The sequence below is a fragment of the Ursus arctos genome, unplaced genomic scaffold, assembly GCF_023065955.2.
Source record: "Ursus arctos isolate Adak ecotype North America unplaced genomic scaffold, UrsArc2.0 scaffold_12, whole genome shotgun sequence".
Classification (NCBI taxonomy): domain Eukaryota; kingdom Metazoa; phylum Chordata; class Mammalia; order Carnivora; family Ursidae; genus Ursus; species Ursus arctos.
The window spans coordinates 30,159,323-30,183,690 of record NW_026622786.1 but is presented as its reverse complement, the minus strand read 5'-3'; the positions used below and the strand labels follow the sequence as shown (position 1 = coordinate 30,183,690).

General features: G+C 36.7%; 1 protein-coding gene across 1 annotated transcript in view; it reads left to right on the top strand.

The window, feature by feature from the left end:
* EPHX4 (epoxide hydrolase 4) overlaps positions 1 to 24,368 on the top strand; it is a 31,640-nt gene that overhangs the window by 5,386 nt on the left and 1,886 nt on the right. The window contains exons 3-6 of the mRNA XM_026497621.4: positions 7,451 to 7,608; positions 9,180 to 9,308; positions 13,125 to 13,228; positions 16,834 to 16,982. Coding sequence (XP_026353406.1) covers positions 7,451 to 7,608; positions 9,180 to 9,308; positions 13,125 to 13,228; positions 16,834 to 16,982 — 540 coding nt within the window. The remainder of the gene's footprint in view (positions 1 to 7,450; positions 7,609 to 9,179; positions 9,309 to 13,124; positions 13,229 to 16,833; positions 16,983 to 24,368) is intronic.

Genomic DNA, 24,368 nt, shown 5'->3' with positions numbered 1-24,368 from the left:
GTCATTTTTAAGAATGATACCTTTGTACATTTTTCATAGCATTGTCCCGTTATTTACTCTTCATAAGAGCCCTTTTGCAAAATAGAAAAGCCTGGTGATTCTTATACATGTCCTCTAATCTCCAGTGGACAGGACAGCCTGGGACAGGCCCAGCACTGGTTCCTGGTCATCAGCCCCATTTGCTCTGGCAAAGTCAATTCTTGGATGTGTTACTCCAGGAACACCCTTGCTATGACTCAAAAAACCAACAGTGAACCCCTCATAGTTCAGTTATTCAAACAGCCTATTGAATTCACTAAGCTTTGCTGGCCCTTAATCTGAAAGCTACCCAGTAGTTTAGGGAAAGTCCGGAAGCAACTACATGGAGACTGCTGATAATCAGAAACTTCTGTTTGACTATGTCATACCCTGAACCAAGACCCTTGTGTTGAGCCTTTGTCTTTCCTTCCACTCAGACTGCCACTATTACCTATTAGGAGTCTAGTCAATTCCATTCAGGTGCTCCATTCAGGAAAAAGTCAAATAAATTCAGAGTTTAGGACAAAGCTGTTTTGATTAAGCCACTTCAAGTCTCTCTCTTGGCTTTCCTCTCTTTTTTCAAAAGCCCTTTCTCTTGCATTTCTATCTTCTTTAAAAGCCAAAAACAACAAAGCAAGAAACTCTGTCTGACATTTCAAACCAATTTAAATTTACATTATAAGTGTAAATATTATTCCTCCATTAATCAGGTTTTGCCTAAATACATATGAAATTATAAGCTTATTTGTAGATCAAGTAGGTCAGAATATTTGATACTGTGAAAACAAAATAATCATAAATTGGCAACATGTGTAAAAATGATCTTAAACAGAAAAGTACTATACACATGCGATATATTATCTGCATTTATCATCAGTCCCTAAGAATAGCTGTTGAGAATTGGTGACATTTAATATAAGATGTTACATGGAAACAGTAAAAATTCTGGGTCTTCTCTCTTAAAATCTAAAGGAAACATCAAACAAGATCTGCATTTCTGAGACTGTTAGCTAAATTATCCCAAAATAAAGTTGTTTGTCAGGAGATGGTTTTTCTCCCACTCTCTCTCCACCTCAATTTGCATCGCTTTTAAAAATATTTGGAGCTGATGCAGGCAGTTTCTTTGAGTTGTCTTCATCACCAGCTGTATGGAATGCATTCGTCATTACTCAAGTGCTGAGGCAAGGGAGGGCTCTTGGTACACACAGCTGAGCACAGAGGCTGATGACTGTGGCCTTTTCTCTGTTATGAAGGGGAAAAGGATATTCTACATCTGAATGTGGCTATCCTGGTAAACCAGAAGCCCTCTTATGTCAAGAGTAATCACTAGGAAGGGGGTTGCTTTTTTAGAAGTGTCTTCTGCTATTATCTAAAGGTACCAGAAAAAAAAAAGTGGATGAAAATAACTAGCTTTCTTTGTAATATTTTTAGGAGTTACTGATTTTTTTTTTTTAAGTAGGCTCCATGCCCAACATGGGGTTTGAACCTGCGACCCTGAGATCAAGGGTTGCGCGCTCTATGAACTAAGCCAGCCAGGTGCCCCTGAATTACTGATTTTTGTAATATGTTTCATTTCTGTGTCAAGGGGCTCAATTTTGTTTACTATCATATGAATGAAATGTCCATCAGTCTATCTCTGGAGTGATTTCAGCTTAAAGTGTGAATCAGATATGGAAAAAGGTTACATGTAAGATTTTTTTTGCAGTTTATTAAGATAGCAGCTGCCCTATTTCTTAGAGATGTTGAAAATATTGTTTGACTCCTCTCATGGATGACAGCAGTACTTGAATTTCTTTGTAAGGCGATTTAAATTATTAATAAGAGAATAAAATATGCAGGTATTATGTTTGCATAATCTCTAATGCAATTTTAAGCGTAAAATATTGCAGGATTTTACACACTACTTTGAGTCAAATTTCTACCTTGAAATCTCTCACTAAATGAATTCTAAATGAAGACATAGATACTTAAGATATTAGAACAATGCATGTTTTCACAGACATTGACTATAAATTCCCCAACAGGAACTTGGGAACTTTAGCCGTCCTTGCCTCACAGTTTGACCTGGGGCACAGTTTTATTGAGCAGCTGGTACTTCTAGCACTATCAAGCCTCAGTCCTTCCCCTCGTTTGTTTCACTTATGCATCACATCTTTACTGAACACCTACACAGTCTAAATATTCTACCAGACAGTTGAGGGAGCTCTCAATCGAGTGGAAGCACCAGACGGAACAGATCGTTATGAAGCTCATGCCCAGTTTTCTGAAGAGTGTATGTGCAAGTGGGAGAGTAAGAAGGGTCCCACCCAACCCTCTGGTAAAGGTGGGGGCCTGCGAGGTCTCCTGGAAGTGGGGCTGCTCAGCGTGAGGAGTTCAGTGAAGGGGAAGGGCAGGGGTTATGGGGAGTAGGGAAATGGCGGAGAGGGGCGATGTTGCAGACAAAGGAAATCAGAAGAACAAAGTCAAAAGCAAGAAGCAGTACTGCCGTTGGATCACTACAGGTGGCTTCCCACGGCGGGGGCAGTGTACCACGGACTCAGGACAGACTACCTGGGTTTGAATCCTCATTCTGCTCTTTGCTAATGTGTGACCTTTGGCAAGGCGATTAACCTTTCTGTGCCTCTGGATTTTTTAGGTCTACTATGGGGATAATAATAATACCTACCTCATAGTTTTGTTTTGCAGATCGACATTACTATATGTGAAACACTTAGAATTGTGCCTGGCATGTACTAAGAATGATGTAACTGCTGGCTCTTTTTATTACATAGCAAATGACAAAGAGTATAAAGTAATCAGGCTGGAAGATTGGGCCTTAGTCAAAATCTTGGAGGTTTTGTCTGCCACAGTGGTGAGCTTGGGCTGCATGTTATGAGTTCAGACAGACCTTGTTTTATTGTGCTTTGTAGAAAAGATACTGTGTTTTTTGCTTTTTTTTTTTTTCCTTTTTTTAAAACAAGTTGAAGGTTTGCGGCAGCCCTGTGTAGAACAAGGCTGTTGGAGTCATTTTTCCAACAGCATTTTCTCATTTTGTGTCTCTGTATCACATTTTGGTATTTTTTACAATATTTCAAACTCTATCATTATTACTATTACATTTGTTATGGTGATCTGTGATCAGTGATCCTTGATGTTACTACCGTAATAGTCTTGGGGTGCTGTAAATCACACCTATACACGATGGTGAACTTAAGAATGGAAGTTGTGTGTGTTCTGACTGCTCCACCAATAAGCCTTTCCCCCATCTTTCTCCCTCCCCTCGGCTCTCCCTGTTCCCTGAGACACACAACATTGAAATGAAGCCGATTAATAATCTTACAATGGCCCCTAAATATTCAAGTGAAATGAGGAGTCCCATATCTCTCACTTTAAATCAAAAGCCAGAAATGACTAAGCTTAGTGAGGAAAGCATGTCAAAAGCCGAGACAGGCTGAAAGCTAAGCCTCTCCCACCAGTTAGCCAAGTTTCGAATGCTGTGAAAAAGTTCTTGAAGGAAATTGGAAGTGCTACTCTAGTGAACACACAAATGATAAGAAAGTGGAACAACCTTATTTTTGATACGGAGAAAGTTTCAGTGGTCTGGAGAGAAGATCAAATCAGCCACAACATTCCCTTAAGCCAGAGCCTAATCCAGAGCCAGGCCCTAACTCTCTTCACTTCTGTGAAGGCTGAGAGAGGTGAGGAAGCTGCAGGAGAAAAGTTTGAGGCTAGCAGGGGTTGGTTCATGAGGTTTAAGAAAAGAAGCCATCTCCATAACAGAAAAGTACAAGGTGAAGCAGCAAGTGCTGACGCAGAAGCTACAGCAAGTTATGCGGAAGAGCTAGCTACGAGAAGGTGGCCAGAATAAACAATAAATTTTCAATGTAGATGAAACAACCTTCTATTGGAAGAAGATGCTTTCTAGGACTTTCTTACCTAGAGAGAAGTTAATGCTTGGCCTCAAAGTTTCAAAGAACAGGCTGACAATCTTGTTAGGGGTTAATATAGCCAGTGACTTGAAGTTGAAGCCAATGCTCATTGGTTATTCTGAAAATCCTAGAATCCCTTAAGAATTATGCTAAATCCATTCTGCCTGTTTTCTATAAATGGGACAACAAAGCCTGGATGACAGCACATCTGTTTACAACATGGTTTGCTGAATATTTTAAACTCACTGTTGAGACCTAATGCTCAGGAAAAAAAAAAGATTTCTTTCAAAATATGACTGCTATTGACAATGCATCTGGTCACCCAGGAGCTCTGATGGAGCTGGACAATGGGATTAATGTTGTTTTCATGCCTCTTAACACAGCATCCATTGTGCAACTCATGAATCAAAGAGTCATTTTGACTTTGAAGTGTCTTCATTTAAGAAACACATTTCACAAGGCTATAGCTGCCATAGATAGTGATTCCTCTGATGGATCTGGACGAAGTCAGTTGAAAACCTTCTGGAGCAGTCACCATTCTAGATGCCACTGAGAACATTCGTGATTCATGGGAAGATGTCACAGTATCAACATGAACAGGAGTCTGGAAGAAGTTGATCCCAGCCCTCATGGATGACGTGGAGGGTTCCGGACTCCAGTGGAGGCAGTAACTGCAGGTGTGGTGGGAACAGCGAGAGGACTAGAAGCAGCCATGGAGCCCGAACACGTGACTGAACGGCTATGACCTCAGGATCGAACTTTCACGGCTGAGGGGCTGCTTCTCACGGAAGAGCAAAGACAGTGGTTCCCTGAGCTGGAATCTACTGCTGGTGAAGATGCTGTGAAGATTGTTGAGATGACAACAGAGGATTTAGACCATGACATACACTCAGTTGATAAAGCAGCAGCAGGGCTTGAGAGGACTGACTCCAAGGGTGAAAGAAGTTCTGCTGTGGGTAAAATGCTTCAAACAGCATCACACGCTACAGAGAAATCATTTGTGAAAGAAAGAATGAATCAATGTGGCAGACTTCATTGCTGTCTTATTTTGAGAAACTACCACAGCCACCCCAACCCGCAGCAGCTGCCACTCTGGTCAGTCAGTGGCCATCACATTGAGGCAAGACCCTCCAAAAAGATTACAACTTGCTGAAAGTTCAGATGACAGTTAGCACTTCTTTAGCAATAAAGTTTTTTTTTCTTTTTTTGATTTTATTATGTTTTAATTTTAAGTCTAGTGTAGTTAACATACAGTGTTATGTTAGCTTTAGGTGTACAATATAGTGATTCAACAGTTCTATACAAGCAATACTTTTTAAATTAAGATATATACATTGCTTTTTAGACATAATACTATTACACACTTAATAGGCTACAATGTAAACATGACTTTTATATGCACTGGGAAACAAAAATTTCATTTAATTAACTTTATCGTGGTATTTGCTTTATTGTGGTGGTCTGGAACCGACCTGCAATATGTCTGAGATATGTCTGTAACAAGGATTCAAGAAAAGATGTTAAGCATGACAGAATTTGTGTTTTTGCGACCTCAGTCTGGTTTTGTAAAAAATAGCGCTGAGGGGAATGAAATGCATACAGACCGATCGATAGATTGCTGCATTCCTGGAGGCCTGAATTAAGGTAATGATAGTAGGGATGGACAGGAAAAGTGATTAAATAAATATTTAAAAGGTTAAATCTGCAGAACTTTATTGATTAGGCATGAGGTAATCCCTGAAGAGGGAAGAGTTTGGCTCCAGTTACAAAGACATAAAAAAATCAATTGAAAATTTTAAGTAAGACTAATGAGAAAATAATATCATATGTGTTGACTGATGAGTATCTTTGAGGAAACAAACTGCTTTATTTGTTACAACCTAAAGACAAGGTTAATAAGATTGCTATGACCTCGCTAAGAAACATACTTTTTATTAACATTTTCAAATCTGTCTTAATTGTTAATGCTTTTGCAGATTTTCACAAATCATAGATATCCTAATAATAGATCGAATATGTGTCTCTCTTCCTGATGACCTGTTGATGGGAAGTGCATAGTCTGTTTCATTGATCTTATTGCTTTGTGACACTTCACATTGCAGCTTCTCTCACTACTGGCTTCTAACCTCAGATCCCTGTGTACACTTGCCTGTCGCACTCCAAAAATCTTTTCAGACAATTATCTCCCATTTGGCTTGTGTCAGATAATTCTACACTGTTTCCATGAACAGGTGTGCATGCGGATCCATTTTTTAAATGCATATTTACTGTTCCACAACATAGTGAGTTACTTTGGAAAATCTACGTCTTTTTTTTTTTTCTCTTTGTTATCCAAAATGATTTTGCTTGTTTGAAGAAGAAAATCTCAAGGATCGGGGTGCCTGACTGGCTCAGTCCATAGAGCATGTGACTCTTGATCTCGGGGTTGTAAATTTGAGACCCACGTTGGGCGCAGAGATTACTTAAAAAGAAAATCATTTAAAAAAGAAAAGAAAATCTCATGGATTTTTGTATTTCATTTAATTCTGCAATTCCGTGATCAAGCACAGGGGGATACCTGGCCCTGCAAAGGCCTCCAGGACCTGCCTGTAAGCACACTGGCCATTCTTTTTTTTTTTTTTTTTTTCTTTAAGATTTTATTTAGTTGAGAGGGAGAGAGCACAAGCAGGGCAGGGGGCAGGAGGTGGGCTGAGGGAGAGGGAGAAGCAGATTCCCCACTGAGTGGGGAGCCCAATGCCAGGCTTGATCCCAGGACCATAAAATCATGACCTGAGACAAAGTCAGAAATCTAACCCCCAAGCCACCCAGGCACCCCAGCGCTGGCCATTGTTATTGGTCAGTTAATGCCAGTGCCATTTTGGCTGTTAAGTGTGTGGGGTTTTTTTTTTTTTTTTTTAAGATTGATTTATTTATTTGAGAGAGATTGAGCACAAGTGGGAGGGGCAGAGGGAGAAGGAGAGAGAGAGAGAATCTCAAGCAAACTGTGCGCTGACCGCAAGCCTGAGGCAGGGCAAGATCTAAGGACCCTGAGATCCTGACCTGAGCTGAAACCAAGAGTCAGACGCTTAACTGACTCTGCCACCCAGGCGCCCCTTCAGTGTTTTTAATATCACACTTGCTTGTACTCATTCAGCATCTTCTCCACAGAGGCATTTATAAATACAGATTCCCTGAGAGCTGTACACATTATTTAAGGAAGCCTAGAAAATTGATTTCTTAAGTACATATAGAAGTATATTGGTTTTAGTGTCAGATATTTTGTAGTTTCTGTAAACACTGCCTCTTTGTTACACCCCACTGGAGCTGGTAAAAAAAAAAAAAACAAAACACAAAAAAACCCCAATACATTTTTATAAAGAACTTCAGTGCTCTCTTCTGGAACATGTCCCTTCCTCTGGCCCACAGACGGCTATATAACCTTTCTCAAAATAGACAGTTTCTTATAGTTGTCCACTTAGAAAAGCTGTAATGTTACTCTCTGGATTCACTACTGTGGTATTTTTAATGTTTCGTATTTCCTGCAGGTATTCTTGGCGTCACCAACTAAGGGAATTTAAAAGTGAATATCGAGTTGTAGCGCTTGATCTGAGAGGCTATGGAGAAACAGATGCTCCCATTCATCGAGAGAATTATAAATTGGACTGTCTAATTACAGACATAAAGGATATTTTAGACTCTTTAGGTAGGTCAGTTTTTAAAAAATTGTATAGTCTCTTTTAAGGAACTAACATTCAACAAATTGTGAATTGGTAACCTCATTTCTTGGAAGGAGGCATTTTCCATTTACCTGAGTGGTTGTCTGGATCCTGTCACCATGGTTTTGGGTGTACAGCCGAAAATATTTATAGAGGAAATTGAAAATAATACATCCGGAATGACGATTCAGTCCACCAGCCAAGAATGACTTTGAAAATTTGTTTTTAAAAGTATTTCTAGTGTATGTAATTTATTATTTTCAGAACTAATTATTGAAAATTTGATTCCTATACTCAGAAAATTTATTTCTTTAGAATCCACATCTAAATAATCATTTTAAAATGTTATAAGATGCAGAAGCACTTGCACTATTTTCTTTTTTTTAAGATTTTTATTTATTTGAGAGAGAGTGGGAGAGAGCACAAGCAGGCAGAGGGGCAGAGGGAGAGGGAGAAACAGATTCCCCACTGAACAGGGAGCCCAGTGTGGGGCTGGAACTCAGGACCCTGAGATCAAGTGTAGGCTGGACCCCTGGGGCTTTGCCTCAGGTTACAGGTCCTGCTGGGACTGGCTTCTCCCTCTGATTTGGGCTGGAACCCAAGCTAAAGGGGAGTAGCTACCTAGAGGTAGCTTTTCCTCTTCTCTTGGCAATGGCAGAAATGGCAAGAGGGTGAGCCCAGATGCAGAAGTGTATTTCAAGTTTCTGCTTGCAGCACATTGGTCAAAGCAAGTCATATCATTGAGTCCAAAGTCAAATCATACTCCCACCATATGAGCAAAGCGAATCATATGGCTAAGTCTAACATCAAAGGGGTAGCAATGTATACTCCTTTTATGGCAGTGGGGAGAGGGGAGGAGTAAATATTTTTAACAGTAATTGAATCCACTACAACTTTTTTGACTAAAACCCAACTGCCTCCATGTTATGTTAATGGAGCTAATATAGTAAGAAACCCATGAAATCAAATTAAAGGCCTTCTCTACAATAATCTAATGAGAACATAGATCAGGCCAATATTCTAGGAGAAGAAAAAAAATGGTTGAGGTCTGGGGTTATCAATGCAGTGTTGTCATTTTGTCTGATTACAATAAAATAGACTCAAAGACATTGATTTCCAGCAGCCATATTTCGTTCCTGTTTTGTGGTAATCCAGTCAGACTTGGCCTAAATTTGTCTTCATGCAATTTTCTAGGCAAATCAATAATATAATCTTGCTTATGACCTAATTATGTGTAATCTTTACCATGGTTTCCCAAACTCAGTTTCCTGGGACAAGAGCTGAGCTAGCTATTTCAGATTTTTTTAAAAACTACAGATTCCTGGGAGAGATTCTGAATCTGTAGGTCTAGAATGGAGGCTGGACATTTAAATTTTCTAAAAAGCTACTTAGGTGATTTGGGCATACAGGTTTTGGAAACACCAAGCTTAGTATCTGCATAAAGTACATAAATAGAGTGAGATTATGGGAAGATTAGTTTCAGAAGTGTACCCATTTTATGTGAGGTAATGATGCATCCACCTTCAATGACATCAACATTTTTTTCCCTCCATTTCAGGGTATAGCAAATGTGTTCTTATTGGCCATGACTGGGGGGGAATGATTGCTTGGCTAATCGCCATCTGTTATCCCGAAATGGTGATGAAGCTTATTGTTATTAACTTCCCTCACCCAAATGTATTTACAGGTGAGTTTACATTTTAATTAAAACATTTTTGCTAATGTGACAATTCACTATTGTCACTGACACTTTGGATTAAAAACCTCAAAATTCGAATAACATAGTATTTTTTAAATTAAATGACTAACATGATATTAGCATACGACAATGTCAGTTACCTTGGCTTTAAATATTCCTCAAGAGTCTGAGAAATCGTGGCTTCATATTTGCTTGCATAATTTTATTTTATTTTTTTTAGAGAATATTTTACTGCTAACTTGGAGAGGGATAAAGGGAAAAAATGCAGTAACATTACTTTGACAGTAATGAATCTTGACAACCTAGAAATAAATTCTCCTGTTGCCTAACTGCTTAGGCTATCAGGAAGGACAGCATTCTTTAAAGCCGTAGTTCTCAAATTTTGAGTTTCAGGACTCCTTTATACTCTTTAGAATCATTAAAGGCCCATTGAGCTTTTGTTTACATAGGACATATACAAAAATATTTATTGTATTAGAAAGTAAAAATAAGAAAAATTTAAAATTATATATTAATTCATTAAAAAATAATAAATCCAGTACTTGTTAACATGATTAACATTTTAATGAAAACCAGCTACATCTTCCTTAACAAAATTTTAGTGAGAAGAATGTCATTGTTTCACATTTTTGCAAACCTCTTTAATTTTTGGCTTAATAGAAGACAGCTGGATTCTCAGCTCTGCTTCTGCATTCCGTCTGTTACAATATGTTGTTTGAATTGAAGTGTATGAAGAAATCTGGCCTCACGCAGGTTTGTAATTGGAAAAGGGAGGAGTATTTTAATAGCCTTTTCAGATAACTGTGGATTTTCTTCTTTAATACTACACCAAACTCAAAAATTGGTGGTTTCTTAAAGGTTAGTAACAATGTAGAATCTGATGTCATATTAATGAACTTTTTGTACTTTGTCACATTAAAATCCATTAGTCTTTCTAGTACTTTGAATGGATTTTTTACCCATGCGTGATTTTGCATCATCCTGCATTGAAAGATATTGGTTCATTGAGTCATGCAGATCTTCCGTAAGTTGACACATTTTATTATATCAAAGAATCACATTCACTAATATTGCCCCGATTTCATCAAAAAGTTGTTGAGTATTGCAAAGCTGTCACGCTCACAGTAGCAAATACACATTTCCAAAATTCTAATTTTCATTTGAAAGCTTGAGTTTCGTTGTTGGCAACAAATACTGTCGATTGTTTTCCCCCAAGTGACAGGCTTACTTTGTTCATTTTTGAGAGACTATCTGTCAAATACTCGAGTCTGACTGATGATAATTTGTTAGTCATCCTTTAAAGTAAAAATGGTATTCCATAAGAAATGCAGCTAATTCAACTAATCAACTCAAAGAATTGAGGAAGTGCTATTCCTTGAGCCAACCATTGTACTTGGGTGTTCAACAGAACTCTTTATGTGTGCTTTCTGTTTCATTTCAGGGTTCAAAGGACATGTGCACAAAGGTTGAAATTTAATAAAATTAATTATTTTTCTGTTTTACCTAGGACTTTCCTAAGTGAAACTGGCACTTAATTTTATCTATTTATGTATTTGTTTGCTGCAAGTGTGTGGTGGCAAAAATACAATGACTGCTAGTATTGTTTAGTGTCACTACCTTGCTTTGCGTTCGGGCAGCAATGGCTTTATCTACCATTGCTTTTGTACCATGAGCACAAATGCTAACCAAATGAGAAAAGCTAATAATGTCTTAGAATTGTAATGAAGTAGGTTTGACTGTCCGGATGGCTTAAAAGGGTCTTGGGGATCCCCAGAGGTCCACGTGGGCTATACTTTGAGAACCTCTACTATAAAGGGAACTCTTAAAATCCTCAGAGTGTTTAAAGACCAGTGAACCATGGCTAGGCACATTTTTATTTGGTTTTGACAAAAGCTATAGTCTTGTCCTCTTTAACCACCCGTGTCAAGGTTTCTGAGTTTCAGGTACTGCTATGACTCACAGCAGCCCTCTAGGGAACAAAGAATTCTATGTTGGGAACATGACTACATAAAAGGGAGAAAGGAACATGACTACATAAATATTGTATGTTATAAGCATAAGATTTGAATTTTATTTTATTTTTTAATTTTTTAAAAGATCTTGTTTATTTATTTATTTATTTGAGAGAGCATAAGCAGGGGGAGCGGAAGAGGGGGGAGAAGCAGGCTCCCCACTGAGCAGGGAGCCCAATGCGATGAGGGGTTCAATGCCAGGACTCTGGGCTCATGACCTGAGCCGAAGGCAGATGCTTAAACAACTGAGCCTCCAGGCACCCCAAGAGTTGAATTTTAGATATATATCCAATTGTCCTATTTCTGTTGAGGTGATAGCATGGATGCTTAGGATTCAAATATCAAACTGAGATTCGCTATATTTTTCTTAGTCGCATTAAGTAGCAAAAGTTGTGGTACATGCTTGTTTCATTGATTGGGACCCTTGAGTCAATGTTATTTTTGTGATGTTGCTAAAAGGACAATTTATAATTGGTCATTGCAGCAAGAAGATTCTTGAAATATTTCTGGAGTTGTTTTAACCAGTCTAGGTTCAGCCCTGGTCAGGTTAAATAAGGTCTTCAAGGAATATGCCTATATTTAACCCTTAATTATATTGATATCTCTTCATGCGGAGCTGAATAAATTTTGTTCAGTGATGACATTACAAAAAGTAGAGCATAACGAAACTCCACTCACCTGAGAATTATAGTTCTAAAAATTCCAACCATGTTAACACTAACCATGTTAGTTACAAAATTAGAAATAGGAAAAATCATTACCTTTATAGCAAAGAAAGTAAAAACATCGTGCACAAGAAACAACAAGGATGTACATTTAATACGTGTGATTACACTATTCTTCAGTTTAAAGCTTCAGTGTCTTTCCAAAGCATTTAGAAATCCATCTCCTCTGGCCCTCCCTGCCCGGACTTCTACTTTGCTCTCTGACTCATCTCATGCCACTTCTCCCTCCTCATTGACTGTACACCAGTCACACTGCTGTTCCTTCTGCTTCTTAAATGTGCCAAGCCCAGGACCTACTTTCTGTTCCTGGATTTTCTTCCTAGATCTTTGCACAGCCGACTCCCTCTTACCATTCAGGGCTCAGTCCACATATTACATCCTCAGAGAAGCCTATTCGGATCACCTCTGCTAGGTAATAGTCCCTTCACATCACCCAGTCATCACTCTCACTCAGATTACCTTGTTTTAATTTTCTTTATGCTATTATTGATATCTACAATGATCTTTTAAAGTATTGATTATTTATTGTGTTAGTTCCTTATTAATGGGAACCTATTATGTCTTGTTGACTGCTAAATCCCCTCCCACACAGTAGATATTCAAATATTCCTTGAATGAATGAATTTTCTAGATACATGAATGAACTTATAGGAAACACTTTAGTTTCAGTTGAGGCCAAATGAATAAGGTATTCAAATCTGCCTGTAAAGAAAGTCTTTTAAACAACAGAAAATTATCTTCCCATATATCCCTAGGAAAAGTGTGAGGCCACTGATAATAACCTTGGAGAAAAGGCAGTGTTGTTTGGGTTTCCTGTTCCTTTCTGAGTCAAGACTTCATAAAATGAAATTTTATTTTTATTTAAAGTGCTATAAATTTTCTAAATACTTGAAATATCCATAATAAAATATAAGAACATAGAAATTGTTCCAAAGAGAAATATACAGAAGGCTTACTTGTGGATTCTTTTTTCATCTCAAAGGTGAAACTGCCTTAAAACAAAGTTCTTTCAATAGTAAGTAATTTATACCTCTTGGATAAGGTCTAACATGGCATTTTAATTTCAGAATATATTTTACGACACCCTGCCCAGCTGTTCAAATCCAGCCATTATTACTTCTTCCAAATACCATGGTTCCCAGAATTTATGTTCTCAATAAATGATTTCAAGGTAAGTCAAATATGGTGATGAATGTTAACTAGATTTATTGTGGTGATCATTTTGCAATGTATACAAATATTGTATCATTATGTTGTATACCTGAAACTAATATAATGTTATATGTCAATTATACCCCAAGAATAAAATTGAAAAACTGGAGCCCAAGAGGATGACAAAATTAGGAAGTTAAAAATAAAATAAAGATAGACAGATACACTACAGAAAAAGAAAGAAAGAAAGAAAGAAAGAAAGAAAGAAAGAAAGAAAGAAAGAAAGAAAGAAAGAAAAAACAAAGAACTGGTCTTGCTTATGTTATTTGATTTGTTTAAAATAATCATTTATTGATTATTGTGATATGCTGTCCACTGTTAGGCATTTCCTCCTAGTTAAGAAAAGAAAGGTAAGTTAAGCAAATAATGTATTAATATTAATGAAAAACATTTTAAAGTCAGTCCTTCAGAAAGAAAAATAAGCAAATGCTAAAATTTAATAAATGCTTCTAAGACCTCATCTATAGGCTTACTTATTTTTACAGTCTCTGTATACTTGAGTGCCTGGTTATTATTCAATTTTTTGTAAGAGCCTGTGCCCCTACAGGAATACCTCTTTTCAGAGAACATTCCATGGGGAGACAAGGGAATATGAATGTCAGATGAGAGAGTTTGACATAACAGAAGTGGAGGACTTTGGGTGTAAACAAAACCCTGAAACAAAGTAAGCATGCGGGAATTGGTGTACCATGTACATGGACAACCAGGAATCATGTGTTGTATCTATTTCTTGAAAGTTTATCGAATGCTTCTTGTATATCTAACATGGTGTTAGATATTTAGGGAGACTTTGAGAAAGAATATTATTTTACTTGGAAATACTTCTGCATATATCTCTGACAGATAAGGACTTCTTTTTTAAACATAACTCCAATACCATTATCAAACCTAACGAAATGAATAATTACTCCCTACTACCATTTAATATTAAAATTTCCATTCCATTGAATTTCCATTCAAGTTTCCTTACCTGTCTTTGCACACTTTATTTGTTTGGATCAGGAACCAAACAAGGTCCACACATTGTATTTGATTGTTATGGTTTTTTCAATCTATAACAGTTCCTTCTTCTTCTTTTTCTTAACACCAATTTTTTTAATTGAAGAAATTTGGTCATTTGTCCCGAGGAGTGATCCACATTTTGGATTTGGCTAACTACTTCATCATGGTGTTATTTAACTTGCTCTGCTAACCCTTGTTTCTCTTACTTCATGGATGCTACTAATCTAGAGGCTTAGTTAGGTTGATTTTTAATTTGACAAGCATACTGGTAGATGATGTTGTGTATTTCCTAATGCATCACATCAGGGAAGCATGTAAAGTCTAGATCTCACAGTTTCAGTAACACTAACAATGACCAGTAGGCTCACAAGTTGTCAGCCTATCTAAATTTCCTAACAACCCTTCACCAAATAATTTTAGCATAACTTGATCATTACTGCCTAAGTCCATTATTTCATTAGGATTTGCAAAATGGTGATTCCTAATTCTATCATTTTTTTCTGCTTTTATTAACTGTAATTCTTCCTTTTGTTAACTGGAATTGCCACATCTACTATTGGTTGTTCTGAAATACAATTCACACAAGAAGGGCAGGATAAATGCTTCATTCTTTACCTTTATAAACAACTTCCAGAGTAATGACTTGGTGCCCTGGAAATCTCCAATGATAACCAATGAAGTTTTCTTTTTTCCCATATTATTATGAGCTCATGATTTTTAAAAATATATTTGACGCGTATCAATCAATTACAGTTGCTCTTTTTGATGCTCAGATTGTCTCATATTAGGCAAGTGGAAACTCCTTCAGGTTGGCTCCTGTGTCTTTTGACATAAATCTTCAGTCAGTAATAGCTTGCTTCCTTAAGGTCCTAGGTTCATCTTTTATTTCCTGCTGCAGATCTGGAATCAGTCATTTATTGAAGGAATTCAGGCTTCTATTAGTAGGAAATTGTATTTAGAAACCACAGTCTGGGTGTCAAGGTGATCATTGTTACTGGCTTTTTATTGCTTCTAGATCTTTCCATTGGACAGAATTTGTACATACATATTTTTTAGAGTGAAAAAAAATCTTGAGTTCTTATTCATATTTCCAAAGCAAAATTAAGACTACAAAGTTTTGCTTAACTTTCATATTTTATATGCAAATTTTATTTTATAAAATATTGTATAAAAACATATTTTATATGTTTTTATTTTATAAAAAACATTTTATATTTTATAAAAAACATTTATGTGGTTTTAGTCAAAACTCTAATCCAAGGTACAGAGAGGTCTCGCTTAGGTCTCTATTTCCTGTTTCTCTATCTCCATCCTATTTCCTCCCTCTCCATAAGGAAACCATTTTGGTTAGTTTTTGTTTCATTTTATTGTTTCTTTTTAAAAAATATAAGCATATGTGTATGTATTTGTCTATTTCTTCTTACATAAAAAATAATATACTATAAACACTATTTTCCACCTTTTCTTTTTTCCCCCCCCACTTAAAAATATGTTCTGGGATCAGTCACTCTAGCATGTAATCATCTCCAACTCTCTTGGAGTATTCAGAACACATAATACACCAGTCTGTGGCTATACCATAGTTTATTTGACCCCACCCCCCACCGATGGACATTTTTTATTTCCAGTCTTTTGCTATTACAAATAATGTTTCAATTAATCACCTTCTGCATAAATCATTTCATAGTTTTGCAGGTGTGTTTTGGGGTTGAGGGATCTGCATTTTATCTTATTTTTTAAAGATTGATTCATTTATGTTAGAGAGAGGGTGAGCAGGGTGAGGGGCAGAAGGAGAAAAATCCTTTAGCAGACTCCACACTGAGCGTGGAGCCAAACATGAGGCTCATCCCAGGACCCTGAGATCATGACCTGAGCTGAAATCAAGAGACTGACACTTCACCTTGAGCCACCCAGGTGCCCCGAGGGATTTTCATTTTATCAAGAATTCCAGTGATTCTGATGCAGGTGATTTAGATCTATGCTTTGAGAAATGCTGGTATGGAGCAGTGTTTTTCGAACTGTGGGTGGGGGCCCATTAGTGAGTCATGAAATCACACACTACAATAAGAGTAAGGGCTATTTCTTCAAACTTTTGTTTTAGAAATGTATGTGTAGGAGTATGAACTGGATCATGATATAAAATGTGTTTGTTACTCTGGATCATGGTCAAAAAAGTTCGAACAATTGTGGGCGGTGGGGGGGGGAGATTGGTTGTCAGTAAACAGATCAACTACTGTTAGTTAGACTATTAGGAAGGACTTTAGGGTGGTGATAGTATCTGAGCTTAGCCTCGTAGAATGTGAATAGGCACCAAGGAAGACAGGTTGCTTTTCCTAAGGGTGAAGTGTGCATGGGGGATTCGAAGGGACAAATATCAAAAGTCAAGCCGGGAAAGCAAAAATGTGTCTAATGTCTTTGTAAACAATGAGGTCTTCTATCTGGCTAAAGCAGAAAGGGGGAGTTGTCACTGACACTGACCATTATCCTCTTTCAAAAGCCAAAGGTTTAATTTATGGTTAGGTAACTAAAATGTTTTAATCATTTTCTTTCCACTTAAATTAGGCTTTGAAACATCTGTTTACCAGCCACAGCACTGGCATTGGAAGAAAAGGATGTCGATTAACAACAGAAGATCTTGAAGCTTATATTTATGTCTTCTCCCAGCCTGGAGCATTAAGCGGCCCAATTAACCATTACCGAAATATTTTCAGGTCAGTATGATTTCTTTTTAGTTAAATAAAATATTCATTCCCTGAAGAGCCAATATTTTATTTTTATTTTTTTCCAAGTTTTATTTAAATTCCAGCTAGTTAACATACAGTGCAATATCAGTTTCAGGAGTAGAATTTAGTGATTCATCACTAACATGCAACCCCCGGTGCTCATCACAAGCGCCTTCCTTAATACCCATCACCTGTTTAACCCATTCCCTCCCCCCACACACACCTCCCCTCTAGTAACCCTCAGTTTGTTCTCTATACTTAAGGGTCTGTTTCTTGGTTTGCCTTTCTTATTCCCTGCCCCCCCCCCCCGCATTCCTTTGTTTTGTTTCTTAAATTCCACATATGAGTGAAATCATATGGTTTTTGTCTTTCTCTGGCTTATTTCTCTTAGCATAATACTCTCTAGCTCCATCCATGTCATTGCAAATGGCAAGATTTTGGTGTTTTTTATGGCTAATATTCCAGTGTGTGTATCTGTGTGTGTGTGTGTGTGTGTGTGTGTGTGTGTGTGTATACATATATATGTAGTATGTACACCACATCTTCTTTATCCATTCATGAACCAATGGACATTTGGGCTCTTTCCATAATTTGGAAATTGAGAACAAGAGGAAACAACAGATGTTGGCAAGGATGCAGAGAAAGAGGAACCCTCTTATGCTGCTGGTGGGAATGCAAACTGGAGCAGCCACTGTGGAAACCAGTATGGAGGTTCCTCAGAAAGTTAAAAATAGAACTACACTAGGATCCAGCAATTGCACTACTAGGTATTTACCCAAAGGGTACAAAAATACAAATTCAAAGGCATACATGCACCCTGATGTTTATAACAGAGTTCTCAACAATAGCCAATATTTTATTTTTAAGATTAAGTTCACTGTTTATCCAAAGACTCAAATGAAGTGTTCTGATTTTGTAAGTTCCATAATCTTTTCTTAAGGAAAGTTTAAACATGGAGAAGTAGAGAAAATAGTATAATGGATCCCCTGTGTAGTTGTCACTTATTTTATCCATAACTCTATCCACTTCTTCTTTACCTTCAGATTATAGTGAATAGACGTATATTTGTAATCATATTGTTAATGATCATTATTCATTCAAGAAATATTTATTAAGCACTTTCTATGTTCTCATCTATGCCAGCACTCAAGATATAGTAATAAGTAAAACTAGACAAAGGTCCCTAATCTCCCTAGCCAAGTGGGGAAAATAGACGTCAAGCATATAACCACAGCAATGAATATATGGTTATAAATAAACAAAGACATTGAGAGAAAGGGATAAGAACCGAACAAATAATGTTTGAATAGAGAAATGAAGGATGAGTTACATATTGATTAGATAAAGTTGGGGATGGAGGGATTGGCATTCCAGAAAAAGGAAGCAACATGTACCAAAGCTGTGTGGGAAGATAGAGAATTGTGGTTTTAAGTAATACAATGAAGGCTAGCGCATAGAAGACAATGAAATGAGAATGGGTCCAAGAGTAAGCCATGGCTGGTCATGCAGAGCCACATAGACCATATTAAGTACTTAGGAGCTATGAATGTGAAGCTAGTAAATGAGTGTTTCAAGCAGAAAAGAGAAACAATCCAATCTGTATTTGGATAAATTCATTCAATGTAAGGAAACTGCAGTGATCCAGGCTAAAATGATGGTAGCCTGAAATAGTCTGAAGGCAGTGGAGGTGGAGAGAATGGTAGATTTAAGAGATATTTAAGAGGAAAAGTGACAGGGTTTGATGATGGGTTAGGTGGGGGAGGAGGGAGGAAGGGATGAGAAAAAGAGGGATGTCAAGGACGGTTCCTGAATTCCTGGCTTGAAGAGCTATATGGATAGACATGCCATTCATTGAGATAGAAAACACTAAACGAGAACTGGTTTTGAGGGGAAGGTCATAAACTTTATTGATCTTAAACTAGTTGGGTTTGAGGTGGTACCTTATATATTCAATTAGGTAAATAGATAGAAGGGTTTGAAATTCAAAGGAGAGAATCTGTGATGAAGATATGTAAAATCTTGGTGTCACTGACAGAGACAAATGAGTCTTCTGTTCAGAAGATATTGTCTAGGGAGAAAGTATAGAATGAAAGACAAGATATGGAGATTTGTCTGTTCGCATTTGGACTCTAGATAGGAGAAAAAGATTTCCCTTAAGAATTAGCAACCCACAGCCTGCTTTGAAAAGGGTTTAGGGGCTTGAATTTATGCTACCTCCATAACACTAGAATTATCAGGGAAAACATTATATTTCAATATCATCCTAGGTTGGTAACACTTCCTAGCCAGCCTGGCAGAAACAAAGGCAGAATTTCTCTGGAGGATACATTTCAACTCAGACTTACAATAGTTCCACAAAGTCCTTTGAAGATGAGTTCATAATTCAAATTATGAAGAATACGAATCCACCATTAATGAGTCAGAAAACAATTGCAGCAGAACTCTTACATATTTCAAATACTAGAACTAACAGGTTATAAAGTATGTTTAAATCATTAAATATATGAAAGAATAAAAAATATGAGAAGGAATAAGAAAATATCAAGACAGGCTGGAAAGAGCTGAAAAGAACAAAAGAACTTCTCGAAAAGAAAAATAACGGTAATTGAAATCTAAAATTCCATAAATGAGTTAAATAGCAGATCAGACATGCTAAAGAGAATTATGAATTGGAAGATAGCTCTGAAAAAATTACCTAGAATCTAGCTTAGAGAGATAAAGAAGTGGAAATATAAAAGACAGGTTATATTTGACATAGAGGATAAAATTAGAAATTATATAGATAGATGATAGAATTAGATACACACACACACACACATATACATGCTAAGAATTTTTTTTCTAGTAAAATAAAATAGAAATAGAATGTATTATTTTCAAACCAGTAGAGGGTGACAAGAAAACTATCAATGCAAAAGAAGGCAGGAAGGGAGAGAAAGGAAGCAAAGTAAAGAGAAATCACAAAATAAGACGTCAAAAACAATTTAAATATGTTGGTAAGCACGATAAATATGAATGTATTATACTTGCCAGTTAAAAAACTAAATATCAGATTGGATTGAGCCACAATTAAAGTATAAGGACACAGAAGTGTTGAAAGTAGGAGGATAGAAAAAAGTTATACCATGTGTTTTATTTTATTTATTTAAAGATTTTATTTTTAGGTAATCTCTACACCCAACATGGAGCTTGAATTTACAACCCCAAGATCAAGAGTTGCATGCTCTGTCAACTGAGCCAGGCAGGTGCCCCTGTAGTGGGTGTTATTTTAAATAAAACAATCTCTCAAGCTCTTTGAATAGGGAATCCAAAGGGAGCCATGAGATTATATGAATGAAGGGTGAAGAGGTAAACCCAAACCTTCTTTTTTGACTAACAACAACAACATTTACAAATATAAATGTAAAAATCTTTGGCAAAACAGAGATGTTAATTTAAAAGGCATTGGTAGGTACCCATTTATCAAGCAAGGCAATGATTAGAAAGGCAGAACAACATTGAAGAGGCTACAGGTTATATCTCATAGGATATAGCAACATTGTTAAGTCCATGTTTTGTCATTTATTTGTTTTTTACAAATAACATTTATAAAGAGAGTTCTAAGAGAAAATAAAATGACATTTTCATACAAGTCTAAATTTTTAGCAGGAGATAAAAATAATAGTTTTTAAATGTTCTTGATTTATCCCTTTATCAAAGTTAGAAAGAAATGGTACAAAGCAAGTAACTATAAGGAAAGAGGGAAAATATTCTGATTTTTCTGTGGCTCTTTTACTAACAATTGTTCATTAGGAGGACCTGCATTCCCAAGAGTAAGCTCTAGAATCCTACTAATTAGCATGGAGAGAGAAAGAGTGAAAAAAAGCAGGCCTGTGAAGGTCAAAACTTACAATTTTATATAAAGGTGAAAGTTTTAAACTAGATGGATATAGGTTAAATCTAGCTGGGTCAAGGTCACATCAAACCTTCTGGAAGCTCAACTGACCTCTTCTGATGGTTCTTTGCATTAGAGTAGTTAAGGTCAAGTACATAATTAAAAATGGTTATGCAATATGTAATGACTTCAAATAAAGTATGGTACATTATACACAGGTATAATGTCACTCTCATTTATCACCCTAAGATTCCCTGGGACTATAGCCTCATTCAAGGACTCTCAAAACTACGGATCCAAGGAACTAAAATGAGCTAGGAATTGGATGCACTATAGGATCTAACCTGCGAAAAGATAAACAAGTCTAAACCTATAACAAAGCAGCAAATAATAAAGCAAAAACTGATACTTACAAGGAAAGATGAAAAATCCACAATTACTACTAGAGATTTTAACTCTCAAACACTGATCAGTAAGCGGGGAAAAAATTAATAAAGATACGGAAGATTTGAACAACCCAATTAACATCTTTGATCTGATGAATAATTCTAGAATCCTGCATCCACTAATTAGAAAATACACAATATTTTTAAGTACATAGAAATGTTTACAAAGATTGATTATACACTGGACTACAGAGCAAATCCTAACCAATACCAAAGGATTATTATCATATAGATTGTGAACACAGTGCAGTTAGAAATTAACAATAACAACAAACTTTTAGAAAACTTCATATATTCAGAAATTTTAAAAACTTTTAAATTACTCATGGCTATGATCCAGCAATTGCACTACTAGGTATTTACCCAAAGAAATAAAAAATACTGATTCAAAGGGATACCTGCATTTTTTATAGTAGCATTATCAACAATAGCCAAATTATGGAAACAGCCCAAGTGTTAATCAACAAATGAATGGATAAAGAAGATGTGGTATACAGATACCATGGAATATTACTCAGCCATAAAAAAGAACAGACTCTTGCCATTTGCAATGACATGCAATGGCCTGGATGGAACCAGAGAGTATTATACTAAGAGAAATAAGTCAGTCAGAGAAAGACAAATATCATACAATTTCACTCATACGTGGAATTTAAGAAACAAAACAAATGAGCAAGGGGGAAAAAAGAGAGGAAAACAAACCAAGAAACAGACTCTTAACTATAGAGAACAAACTGATGGTTACCAGATGGGAGATGCGTGGGGATATGGGTTAAATAGGTGATGGGGATTAAGGAGTGCTCTTATCCTGATGAGCACCGGCTGTTGTATGAAAGTGTTCAATCACTACATTGTACAACTGAAACAAGTATTACACTTTATGTTAACTAACTGGAATTTAAATAAAATCTTTAAAAAATTATTCATGGATGCCTGGGGTAGCTCAATCGGTTAAGCATTCAACTCTTGATTTTAGCTCAGCTTGTTCTCAGAGTCATGAGTTCAGGCCCCACATTGGGCTCAATGCTGGGCATGGAGCCTACATAAAAAAAAGAAAAAAATTTTTAAAGATTTTTTTAAAATTTATCAGAGAGAGAGAGCACGAACAGGGGGAGCAGCAGGCAGAGGGAGAAGCAGGCTCCCCGCTGAGCAAGGAGCCCGACGCTGGACTCAATCCCAGGACCCCGGGATCACACCTGCATGGAAGGCAGACATTCAACTGACTGAGCCACCTAGGCGTCCCCACCAAAAAAATTGTTTTAAATTACTCATGGATCAAAAAAAATCATAATGGAAATCAGTAAAAACTTAGAAAAAATAATAATATCAAAACATGTGGCATACAGTTAAAACTATACTTTGGAAGAAATATATTCACAGTTTTCCATGCTTATATTAGAAAAGAAGATAGACAAAAAGATTAGTGAGCTAAGAGTCCAATTTGAGGAGGTAGGAAAAAACAACATGTAAACAAAAATAAACTGGAAGGAAAATAATTTAAATTACATAAAAAGTAGAAATTAATGCAATCAAAAGCAAAGAGACAATAGAGAGAATCAAAAAAACCAAAAGCAGATTCTTTGAAGATTATTAATATAGACAAAATTTTGCCAAGATTGGTTTTTAAAAAAGCATGAATAAACAAGATTAAGAAGCAGAAAATAGGGGCGCTTGGGTGGCTCAGATGGGTAAGTGTCTGCCTTTGGCTCAGGTCATGATCCCAGGGTCCCAGGATTGAGCCCTGAATCAACTTCTCCCTCTGCCTCTACTGCTCCCACTGCTTGTGCTGTCTCGCTCTCTCTGTTAAGTAAATAAATTTAAAAATTTTTTAAAAAGCAGAAAATAGATATAAGTATAAACATAACAGATATTAAAATATAGAATTTAGGTTAACAAATGTGAGAACTTTGACAAAATGGGCAGTTTTTAAGAAAAATATAGCAACCAGGGGTGCCTGGGTGGCACAGTCGTTAAGCGTCTGCCTTTGGCTCAGGGCGTGATCCCAGGTCTCTGGGATCGAGCCCCATGTAGGGCTTTTCTGCTGAGAGCCTGCTTCTTCCTCTCCCACTCCCCCTCCTTGTGTTCCCTCTCTCCCTGGCTGTCTCCATCTCTGTCGAATAAATAAATAAACTCTTAAAAAAAAAAAAAAAAAAAGAAAGAAAGAAAAAGAAAAATATAGCAACCAAAACTGACTCATGAAGAATTAGAAAACCTGAATAGACATAGCCATCGAAGAAAGTGAATTATTAATTTAAAACACATTCACAAAAACACAATACACATCCACACAAACAGGCCTAGGTGGTTATACATTACTCAGTGCTCATCACAAGTGTACCTTAATCCGCATCACCTGTTTCACCCATTCCCTGACCCACTTCTCTTCTGGCAGCTACCAGTTTGTTCTTTGTAGTTAAGAGTCTGGGGGGGGGGGGTGTTTGTCCCTTTTTTTCTTTCTTCATCTGTTTTGTTTTTTAAATTCCACATATAAGTGAAGAATTTATATTTTTCTTTGTTTTTCAACTAATTGTCTTTTAAAACTCCTCTTACCTTACTGATTCAATTATTACACGCTCACATTTTGTTATATATGCAGATAACTGTTGGAAAATGTTTTACTTTTGAATATTTTGTGAGCTCTAGAATTTGAGTGACTTGCAAGTTTGTATAGCAATCCATGTCTCAAAATTAAGTGTAGAGTTTATTTTTCTATCAGTTTACCCATTCACAAACAACTTAATTTTTAGGAGCATTATAACCAAATGATGGCCAATTGTATGGGAGTCAAAAGTTAAGTCCTTAGTGGACATAGGGGATATCCTGCACATTTTAGCAGCGTCCTATCAATCCTAAGTAGCCACAAGTCATAATTTTTGATAACTAACAAACATGGAAGTCAGTGCTGGAGAGTGCCTAGTGATGTGTTCATTCCCATGCTTAGTCAAAATTAATTAATACCATCCCACCTTTCTGAAAAATAGTGTACAAGTAGTTGTCAAAAGCTTTAAAAATATTTATATCCTTTAGCTCAGGAATTCCACTTCTAAGGGTCTA